At 40.4% G+C, this 12186-nt stretch overlaps 1 protein-coding gene across 1 annotated transcript in view; it reads right to left on the reverse strand.

The window, feature by feature from the left end:
• The window catches only part of MAP3K5 (mitogen-activated protein kinase kinase kinase 5), a 269034-nt gene that overhangs the window by 23911 nt on the left and 232937 nt on the right, over window positions 1–12186 (reverse strand). Inside the window, exons 21-23 of the mRNA XM_073627344.1 lie at window positions 10508–10528; window positions 7966–8143; window positions 2583–2751 (exon numbers count right to left, since the gene is read on the reverse strand). Coding sequence (XP_073483445.1) covers window positions 2583–2751; window positions 7966–8143; window positions 10508–10528 — 368 coding nt within the window. The remainder of the gene's footprint in view (window positions 1–2582; window positions 2752–7965; window positions 8144–10507; window positions 10529–12186) is intronic.

Consider the following 12186-nt stretch of genomic DNA (forward strand, 5'->3'; position numbering starts at 1 on the left):
CAGAACTACTTGAAAGATCAACAGCCAAACTGAACCAGATGAGGTGAAGTGCCCTGAAAGACAGAGCAAATTGCCTCCAACCAATGGGAGGTCACAGATGATGAAGCTGGTGTTCAAGAACAGGACAGACAAGGTCACTGCCAAGAAGAAATACTCCACCTAGACACTGAGTCTGAAGCAGCTAGAGGCTGTTAAACCCAAAAACCCTCCAAAACAGGTGGAAGCAACATAACTACCTGAGGAGGAAATAGACCAATAAAGTGATGTGGTCAACAGAAAAAAAACACAGGGACAGGTCTCTGGGAAAACAGGTCCTCAGAGGTCAGAGGGAACCTTGGACAAAAAAAAAAAACAAAAAAATACAGTCCACAAGAGAAGCCCTGACAGTCAAAATTAGAAGACACACTCCAAACACTTAGGATGTATGGAAGGAATGCTCCATGATAAAATGGCCTGGCAAACCAATCTTGCAACAAGATATCCTAGAAGGTTAGAAACTTATAGTGTCATTTCCTAAAGGATAATTAAATGATCCCTGAGGCCGGAAGACAATTCAACCAAGCCTGAGGCTAGACTGACTGAAAAGGGGGTTAGGAAAAAAAAAGTGGTACCACTACAAGGGTGGGAAGAAATTAAGATGATATTGCAACCCCAGACTGGTGCAAGAGAACAGACCGATGAGTAAAAACCATTAACTAAAAAACCCAAGGAGTGTTTCTGGCACCTGACAACCAAAAGCTGCAAAACCTGTTAAAAATGACTTATGAGGAACTTTGGTTAGTTCTGCTTGCCAAAAGGGGAAGTTCTGCTTGTTTGCATACTCCCCCCCCTCCATTGCCACATTTGGCACTTTTTTTGGGGGGGAGCGGGTACCTGGTTTTGACAGGTGCCTGCTCCCACTTCCAGTCAGATCACAATGCCCTCCCCTCCCCCCACAGCCTTCTGGGACACATCACAGGTCCCAGGAGACTGTGGGACCATTTACAAAGCCCAGCGTGGCTCGCACATGCGCAGTAGGAAACCAGGTGTGAAGCCTCAAGGCTTCAGTGCCGGTTTCCCTTACTTAAGATGCAGGTGCTTGGACCTGAAGCCGCATGAAGAATCGGCTTGGGAGTGGACATGGCTGGATCCCTGGACAGGTAAGTGTCCATATATTAAAAGTCAGTAGCTACAGTATTTTGCTCCTCTTTAATTCTGAGCACAGAACATGATTTTTAAAATTATCCTAACCGCCCCAGTCCTTAGCTATGTTGCTAGAAGCATTCACCTTCACAGAACCAAGGAAGGGATCCAAAGGTATGTCTTCAAGAGGCTGTGGATCAGCCACAGAAAGAGGACCCATCTCCAGGTGATCAGGTCCCATGAAGGCATCCGGATATACTTCATACTCAACAGGAACCAGATGCCAGTGTTTACTGTATGCTGACAACTCAGGGAAGTACAGAGCCCCCAGCAAAAATTTCTTCTTGTTATGCAGGTAAATAGGATCATCCAGGAGAGCAAACCTTTTTCTTCAGTGTGGAAATTCCTGGTTGAGGAGAGCCAAATGTCAATGCATTGTCTCCTAGGCAGACAAAGCAGTTGAGTAGTATCCTCAGTGTCATCCAGTGTAGGGACCAGGCCATTTGTCTAGTCTTGGGGAGTACTCACAAGCCTTCCTAGAGAGTCCTGCAATATCTAGACATCTTCCAGTGGAGTCCAGATCAGGAAACCAACTCCAACTCTTCATTCCCTGATGAAGAGGGACCTGTTCTGGGGAACCAGACCTAAGCCAGACACATCATACTGACACCACAGAATCTCGGAGACAACCCACCACCCTCCAGCACACCAAGGTTGATTGACGGCCTCAGCTGTGCAAGTTTTCATATGAGACTGTGTAGAGGGAGGTGTGTCCTATTCCTCCACTCAGGTCTCAGAATGCACTCAGCTCCCTGCTGTATGCTGTGCAGTGTGTAACATCAAATAACCCCCCCCCCCTTTCCATATTTGCTAATGTGGGATTGTTTGTGGCAGATAAACTACTGGTACTAGAAGCTATTAAAGTACCTCAGGTGAAATATGTTTAAGGAATTCCACCTAATGCTTCTGGGCAGAGGTACATAAAATTAGGCGAATGTAAAACATGATACTTACAACTGTATTTTTTTTTGTGATAATCATCCACACAAGGTCAGCTCTGGATCTTCCCTAATCTACTCACCCTGTCTATAAACAGCAGTGTTACAGTATCAATGTTCTCCTCAAACAGAAAATCTTATGCCAATCTCTTTGTACTCTTGTACTCTTTGAGTTATTACACTATGCTACTAAATTAAATTAGGAGTGACGCAGCAGAATGTGTTTTGTATGGGGGGGGGATCCTGGATTTGCAACCAGTAGTAGATTGAAGAAATAATGTGCACCTCTGTTATACACAAGATAGAAATTATCTATACTCCAATTAACTTCTGATAAAGCCACTGAAATACATACTAGAAAGATCCCTTACAAAAATGCACCAAAACCTGAATTCCAACAATCCATTAACTAGGTCAAATTTGGCCAGCTTTTGATTTACAGTCTGTTCAGCCTCTTCTTACCTGACCTAAAGCTTCCACCAGGTTTCTAACTACAGTGTCTTGGTCCTCAGTGAGGATGCGATGCAAAGTGGCTCTTCTTTCACTATCTTTCTTCAGCATGAAGAATCCAGAGTCTCTTTCCTCTGGAGATGGAGGGGCACTGTGATCTTCAAACTGCTCATCTGGAATCCTAATATGGATAAGAAAATAGCATTAATGCATAATGTATTTAGGATTATTTTAAAACATAATTAACCATTACTGTTGCAAGGCTGCAGTTTTTTTTTTTAATAGTGACCTTACTTGTCTAGAAATAGTATTTTATTCATCTAAGGATTTGTTTTAAAAACAATGGGATTATTAAAATCTGAATCAGAATTCATACTTAGGATAAAATAGCACTATGGATCTCAGCAAATGCTATATCTCATAACACTTTTGAACATGCCATATTACTTTAAACAGATTTGTATAATGGCTGGAAATGTTTACGAGGCTTGAGAGCCCTACTTTTTCAGGGAACCCAGGGATTATGCTGCCTAAAATATTAGATGGTGGCTGGCCATACATGCATGACTGACCATTGAACAGTCTTTTTAACAAAAGATATATGCAAGCTTGCATTGGGAAAACTTGCCTTTGTGTTCATATGGGGGATAGGGGGATGCTGGCCTGTCTTAAAGTATATGTTTAATAGAAAAAAAAAAACGTACAAGAGACATGATGATGTTGATTTACTAAAGCTGGAGCATGCAAAATGTGGTGAAACTCTGCATAGAAACTAATCAGCTTCCATGTTTTTTTGTGAAAGCTTCATTGAAAAAGCTGAAGTTAGAAGCTGATTGGCTACCATGCACAGACAGCTGCACCAGATTTTGCACTCTCCAGTGTTAGTATATAAACCCTGATGTCTCTTGTGCAGCTGGCTCCTGCTTAAGTTGAAAGCACCCCCCCCCCTCTATTACCCCTACCACCAGAATCTTCCTGGCTGGTGGGGATTTAGAGAGCTGAAGATGCTGTGACAGGCACCCATCAAGTGTACCCGACTATGCCCGCCCTTTCCACCCAGCTCATAAATTCACATCAATTCAACTGTACTATAGCTTCTATGCAAAAAAACAAAACAAAACAAAAATCTATGAATGCAGAACAGGTGGATGACTAAAAGGTCCACCTCCTCTATTCGTAGATCATGTTTTATTTATAAAAGCTATAGTACAACATCTATGAATGCAGGAGGTGGGCAGAAAAGATGGGCATAGTCGGCACTCTTGAAGAGTGATTGTCACAGCTCCCTCAGCTCTATTAACCCCCATTGCATCAGAATATTATGGAGGAGGAGGTAGGGGTGGTCAGAGGGGAAAGATTTTGATTTAACCAGGAGACAGCAGCACGAGGGACACATGCCATTGATAAAAAAGTAATGTTCCTTGTGCTGATATTTTCTTTTTCTAAACTAAAGCTTGCCATACATGGGGCATACAGTACATGGCCCTACCAGCAGGTTGACTGAAAAAAATGGACCCCATTCCCTTATCCACACATTTGAGGTGGATGGGGTAATCCTCCCTGCTATGTAATTGAATTCGGACTACAGGGAGACTCCCCCATAGATTAGCACTGCAACCTATTGTCTGTGGCACTGATCAAGCTGAAATATACTGACAAGGTGGTTGAACAGAAGTCAAGCAGTAGATTGACTTGTGTTTAACCACAGCGGTCACACATGGATCAAAATTCATTCCGCCCCTGCTGAACTGGCTAAATTTTGATCTCTGCATGTATAGCTTTCGGCTTTAACGAAACAATGTCGACTGGACAGGAAAAGCTGATAAACGGTCTTCTTAGCGAGCTCATCCACAGAGCATCAACCTGGTGCTGAAAGTGCCTACAAAAATGCAATTGTTCCTGATCCAATCAAAAATGCCCAAAGAAGGCAAACTGTCTGTGTAGGTACAGTACCTTTTAGGGGAGCTGTTTCACCATGTACTAAAGATGGTATTGTGACAAATCCATTCAGATAAAATAATTCTCTATTACTGCCAAGACTAGTCTAAAATCTGAAGTGACTCAGACTGTACCTATGTACATCGGTTTAAATTCATGCATATAATCTAAGCTGCATGCTAACAAGGATGTTTTTTTTTTTTTAATCATTGTGCTCATCCAGTAATACAATTTGAGCAACATATTGCCACCTGCTGCTGCTTCTATCAATTGCATTTAAATTGGCAGCTTACACTAGCACATTAGTGAATCAGATGAGATAAAATAGCTTCCTGTAATTTATGGGTGAATCATAGACAGCACTTTATTACATCTGAGCATACTGAGGAAAACTCTTAGGGGTGTATTTATTTAAAACATTGCAGAGATTGTCGTTGCATGAAACTGCATGTACAACTGTTCTGTGCTAATGGAGGATTGTTATTCAGCTATATTTCCTCCAAGCTGAATATTATTCTTCATACAGAATGAGTGAATGGGGAAAATACTCTACTAGATGAAGCCAATGATCACAGGAAAAAAATAAGTATTTACTTATTTTACATCTCCCACAGACCTCTCCCTTCCTCATTTGTCTTCTACCCTCAGTCAGGCAGGCAAGGCAAACAAAAGGACATTACAACTACAAACTTCCTGTCTCTGTACCATCTTCCCTTGAACTGGTCTAACTCTCAAACGATCTTGTCTCTGCATGTGGGTAACGCACCTTCCTACTAGTTGCATTTGGATTTTCCACTGTTCTCCTTAATGCCACATTACTATTTTCGTGGGTGGGCTACTCTGCCCCCTTCCCTCCTACTACCTAATGTCTGGTTCTCATACAGTGGATAATGCCTGGGTAGAGAGGGAGGATGTGGTACCCTCACTGTTATTATGTTCTTTTGTTATAAGCCTGTATTGCTTCAGCCTATCCAGGTTGCCTAGGATTGGAAGCAGGAGCACTACTGCACCTGGGCTTTAAAACCTCCAATAGCCCCTTCTGAGTTCTAAAATTTAGGAGGACCCAGAAGGCTAGACATTCTCATACTTAGTTATCAATTTTCTATACCAAGCAATGGCTTACCTTACCTCCAACCTATTTGAGCTCTCCAGTCCCACCCTCCACACCACCAAATTCTAGACCTAGGAATGTTCTTAACAATTGCTCCCTCAGTGTTAATGGCCTGAATACAACTGATCAACAATTCTCCACTAGCTACAGAAAAACAAAGCAGATATACCGAGCTGGCAAGAAACACATTTCAAAAGTATTTTTCCCTACCTTTTAAAATAAATTTTATCATCAACCCCAAATCCAAATCAGAGCCAGTGACTGCAGTTTTAGTGGTCCTTGCGCACATCTAGACTTTGCTTCAATGCAGTATTATACACTGTCCACAGCCACATCTAGACTTTGCTTCAATACAGTATTATACACTGTCTACAGCCACATCTAGACTTTGCTTCAATGCAGTATTATACACTGTCCACAGCCACATCTAGGCTTTGCTTCAATGCAGTGTTATACACTGTCCAAAGCCACATCTAGACTTTGCTTCAATGCAGTATTATACACTGTCCACAGCCACATCTAGACTTTGCTTCAGTGCAGTATTATACACTCTCCACAGCCACATCTAGGCTTTGCTTCAATGCAGTATTATACACTGTCCACAGCCACATCTAGACTTTGCTTCAATGCAGTATTATACACTGTCCACAGCCACATCTAGACTTTGCTTCAATGCAGTATTATACACTGTCCACAGCCACATCTAGGCTTTGCTTCAATGCAGTATTATACACTGTCCACAGCCACATCTAGACTTTGCTTCAATGCAGTATTATACACTGTCCACAGCCACATCTAGACTTTGCTTCAATGCAGTATTATACACTGTCCACAGCCACATCTAGGCTTTGCTTCAATGCAGTATTATACACTGTCCACAGCCACATCTAGGCTTTGTTTCAATACAGTATTATACACTGTCCACAGCCACATCTAGACTTTGCTTCAATGCAGTATTATACACTGTCCACAGCCACATCTAGACTTTGCTTCAATGCACTATTGTACACTGTGTTCATAGCCACATCTAGACTTTGCTTCAATGCAGTATTATACACTGTCCACAGCCACATCTAGGCTTTGCTTCAATGCAGTATTATACACTGTTCACAGCCACATCTAGGCTTTGCTTCAATACAGTATTATACACTGTGTCCACAGCCACATCTAGACTTTGCTTCAATGCAGTATTATACACTGTCCACAGCCACATCTAGACTTTGCTTCAATGCAGTATTATACACTGTCCACAGCCACATCTAGGCTTTGCTTCAATGCAGTATTATACACTGTGTCCTCAGCCACATCTAGGCTTTGCTTCAATGCAGTATTATACACTGTGCCCTCAGCCACATCTAGACTTTGCTTCAATGCGCTATTGTACACTGTGTTCACAGCCACATCTAGACTTTGCTTCAATGCAGTATTATACACTGTGTCCACAGCCACATCTAGACTTTGCTTCAATGCAGTATTACACACTGTGTCCACAGCCACATCTAGGCTTTCATTCAATTTACTATTATACACTGTGTCCCCAGCCACATCTAGGCTTTCATTCAATGCACTATTATACAATGTGTCCACAGCCACATCTAGGCTTTGCTTCAATGCACTATTATACACTGTGACTACAACCACATCTAGGCCTTGCTTCAATGCACTATTATACACTGTGTCCACAGCCACATCTAGGTTTTGCTTCAATGCAGTATTATACACTGTGACTACAGCCACATCTAGGCTTCGCTTCAGTGCAGTATTATACACTGTGTCCACAGCCACATCTAGGCTTTGCTTCAATGCACTATTATACACTGTATCCACAGCCATATCTAGGTTTTGCTTCAATGCACTGTTATACACTGTGTCTACAGCCACATCTAGGCCTTGCTTCAATGCACTATTATACACTGTGTCCACAGCCATATCTAGGTTTTGCTTCAATGCACTATTATACACTGTGTCCACAGCTATATCTAGGTTTTGCTTCAATGCACTATTATACACTGTGTCTACAGCCACATCTAGGCTTCGCTTCAGTGCAGTATTATACACTGTGTCCACAGCCACATATAGGCTTTGCTTCAGTGCACTATTGTACATTGTGTCCATAGCCACATCTAGGCTTGGCTTTAATGCAGTATTATACACTGCTATCCACATCTAGAAAGTGTTAGCCTTTTATTTAGTATAAAGTGTAATATCTAGAAAGGACATTCTTATCAGTAACCAAGAAACTCTAGACCCCCAATCTTCCTGTTGATTCTCAGTTAAATATAAATACATTCCAGACATTCTACAGCTGACAAAACCCATGCACTAACACACAAACTCAATATTCACCCAAGAAAAAAACTCCTTGGACTCTTGCCCTCTTTTTCCACACAGGACCTTGTTCTTGATTTAAAAGAGAAAGGCTCTGATCTTAAGTCAGTGTCTGGAGAAACTGATCCATATTCACTGCTACTGCTTGTATCTTCAACCATTACTGGAACCGGCAATGATATACTTCTAAGATATTCTGTAAAGAAATAAGAAATAAATGTATCCATTACTATATGCATGTATTAACACTAATGCTCTCATCAAATAAACCATATGATTCAATTTTTTTCGGATATATATATATATATATATATATATATATATATATATATATATATACATAATATATATATATATATATATATAAACCGTATCAGTGTACACTGTGTATGTCACCTTCAGGATACAGATCCTAAAGCATTTGTATCCTGAATGATATGGTAGCTCAGCAGGTATTTCATTGAAAGGCATTAAATCTGATGAAGCTGCCTTATTGTTCCTCTGGGGGGTGCTGGAACCCATCACTTCAGTTTCACACAAAGCTCATTTGCCTTTTAACACATTTATTATACTGGAAACTACCATATGTGCATTCCTTGTTCCTGTGGAAAATAACTAATAATGAATACAATGACTTAAAGATTTATAGGGTACCCCCAAAATGTGCTCAGATTTGAGACCCATGTCACATTGTTGATTGTGCTGGATAAAAAGTATAATTTCTACAATGGCAGTGCTGATATTTAAAAAATACATATTAACATTATTAAAACTGATGTGGCAGTAGAATTAAGAGTAAATGGGTTTGATTTACCCAACAAGTACAGACTGTTCTCTTTTAGCAAATAATGGGAAGCTGAATTAACCTCAATCATCCATTCATGTTCAGGAAAAAAACAGTTTTTCGTCCTGTTTAATCCCCTTGCACATGATTGGGTATTTAAAGTGAACACTGGTTCATCTTATGGGTCTCTCGCTCCTGGTTCATCTTATGTACTAACTTCAGTGAATATTCACTTTGCTATGTCAACAGTTTCTACTTCTTTAGTAAATTAACTCATTTCAAGTCATAGAAGGTGCAACAAAGCACTCAAAGTGTTTCTAAAGGTTTCATTTTTTTTCTTAAAATAATAAACACATCCCATTTACCTGCTCTGTGAAATGGTCCTCCTCTTCTCGGGTCCCCCGCTGGTGCTTTTGGCCCCTCCTCCTTGTTGAGTGCCCCCATAGCAAGCTGCCTTTGTGTGTTTATGGGACACACAGAGCGTGGCTCAGTCCGGACCCCCACTCCCTTCTCACTGGCTGTGATTGACAGCAGTGGGAGTCAATGGTTCAGCCAATGAGGAGCGAGAGACCCAGGAGAGCCGCTGCTCTTCTTTACATTGCTGGATCAGGATCGAGCTTGGGTAAGTATTATAGGGGGCAGAGGGGAGAGCTGCACATCGAAGGTTTTTTACCTTCATGCATAAAATGCAAGAAGGTAAAAAACCTTCACCCTTTACAACCACTTTAGAAGAAGTAAATCTGATCCAGTAAGGAAGATGTTCTGACCAGAACCAATCATGAGAACATACAAATCACAAGTGCCCACAGGGGCCACCTGTTTCTTACAATCTCGCAGAGATTCATTATAGTAAGTGAAGCACCCTCTCATTTCTGCACTCCCCACTCAGTGTTAAAAGACACTGGGGTTGATTTACTTAAACTGGAGAGTGCAAAATCCCATGCAGCTGTGTATAGAAACCAATCAGCTTCTAACTTCAGCTTGTTCAATTATGCTTTGATGCAAAAAACTGGAAGCTGATTGGTTTCTAAGCAGAGCTGCACCAAATTTTGCACTTCCCAGTTTTAGTATATCCACTGAGGCGGCTAGTTTTACCACAGCAAGAGCAAAATGTTCACGCTTTATAAAGCATTACTGTCTTCCCTCTTTGATTAATCAATCAGTGTAGCAGCTAATCATGTTGCTTGATGCCTTGGGATTGATTTACTAGAGGCAAATAGGCAATGCACCTTGCAAGGGAATTTTACACAGAACTTAGTAAACGGGGGAAAATTTCAATTTACAAAGAATCATGTGCAAGTTAAATAGCATTTTGTTTTGTACATGATCAGATGATGGAAGTCCGTAGAGTTTCACCTTATTCACTAAGCTTAGGCAAAATGCCCTTGCAAAGTGAACAGTCTATTGCCTTTAGTAGATCAACCCTGCTTGTGTGTGGCATTTGTTACTACTATTTACTACACTGGGCCTAAAGGCCTCCACACCGAGTTCGATTTTCTCTTGCTCAGTCTCTTGTTCTCGCTGGAACTACAGAACACCTCCCCCTATGTTGTGGAGGAGAGGTGGGTGTTCCATAGCTCAAAGAACAGAGCTGACATCAACCAGTCCAGAAAATTTCTGTTGTCAGAAACCAGCACAACAAGAAATATGCAGCTAGGTCCATTTCTGCCACGATCAACAGATGCTTTTCTGCACTTGAATTTACTGATAGATAGATAGATAGATAGATAGATAGATAGATAGATAGATAGATAGATAGATAGATAGATGTCTTACCACTTGTTCCAGGAGAAAGAGCTGTGTAAGAAAAACAAAAAACGTGAAATCAGTATTTGAGAATATAACATGTTTTATAAGCAGTGAAACATTCTGCACAAGATGCATAAATAAGGAAAAAAATATTACATACTCAACAAATTTGCAAAAAAATTAAGTCAGCTTGTTAACAGGGTTTTGAGCCTTCTACTGTAAATTTTGCAAAATGTCTCAAGCAGCATTTTTCATCTGTTTCAAGACTTTGCCATATTCACAGCGTTCATTACTGCAGGTAGATATTCACAGCATGTTGGAAAAATATTAAAGCTAAACTCCGGGCAGGACTATTCTTAGATATTGTAATATAAAAAGGTCCTGTCTTACCTTACACTAAATTCTTTAGCTCTTTTCATACACGTACTCTTCTAAATCTTTAATTGAATCAATGCTGTGGCACCCTGATTTCCTTTTTACAAGACTGGTGGCCAACATTTCCACTATGCCCCTGGCAGTCGGTCTTGTACCTTCCCCTCAGTACTTCTGTGCTACAGCAAGCAGGATGTCATCATGTGGCTACTCGATGTAGTAGGTAGGACTCTGGCATCAGAATCCCGGTCTTACTCACTCATTTTCATTGTGCTTTTTGAGGACAGGCCAGGAAACCTCTGATCTGTCCCACCCTCCACAACCTCAAACTGTAATCTGCCTATTCACAAATAACATTTCCACAGAATCATGGGAACTGTGGTTTGCAATTGTGAGGCTGTTTGTTGATGTGACATACCTGCCTCTCTGGGTGCCCAGCCAGTGTTATTTAAAAGATGCAGGAGAGATAACATCACAGCTTTTTCAAAGGTATATTTTTACTTAACTGGGCTCTTTTTCTTTTAGCAATAAGCTTTTTCATATGCATACTAAACAACTGCAAATGTGACATTTTGCAGGTATCCCAGAGTTCAGCTTTAAAGGCTAAGTTCACCCTTTAAAAAACAAAAAACAAAACAAAAAAAAAAAAAACTACTTAACGTCTTTACAAAGTAACTACAGACTGGTTAATTTAACGTTTATAGTCAGTAAGATAGTTGAGAGTTTAATAAAAGACCACATAGAAGAGTTTTTGCTAGAAAATAATATTTTAGGCAATAGTCAGCATGGATTCACAAGATGCTGAAGTTGTAAAACAAATCTGATTTCTTTATATGAGGAGGTAAGCAAAAAGCAGACAAAGGAGTGGATGTGGATGTAGTATGCTTGGATTTTGCCCAAGCGTTTGACATCATTCCACACATGAGGCTAATGTATAAATTAAAGTCTACAGGCTTAAAAATTTCAGTTTATAAATGGATAGAAAACTGTCTCAAAAAACAAATTCAGAGAATAGTGATTAATGATTTATATTCTGAATAATCCAAGGTTATTAGTGGTGTACCTCAAAGTTCAGTGTTGGGACCCTTACTTTTTAATATATTCATAAATGATATAGGGTCTGGGATTAAAAGTACCATTTAAGTCTTTGCAGATGACACCAAGCTATGCAGTGGAATAACGTCCTTACAGGATATCTCCAACAAGCAGACCTCAAAGAACAATTAAATTTAGCAACTATGTGGCAAATGAGGTTTTATGCTGATAAATGAAAAGTTATGCACTTGGGAGCTAAGAATATGCATGCATCATACTTATTAGGAGGAGAACAGCTG

This window comes from Aquarana catesbeiana, linkage group LG04 (genome assembly GCF_042186555.1).
Source record: "Aquarana catesbeiana isolate 2022-GZ linkage group LG04, ASM4218655v1, whole genome shotgun sequence".
Taxonomy (NCBI): Eukaryota; Metazoa; Chordata; class Amphibia; order Anura; family Ranidae; genus Aquarana; species Aquarana catesbeiana.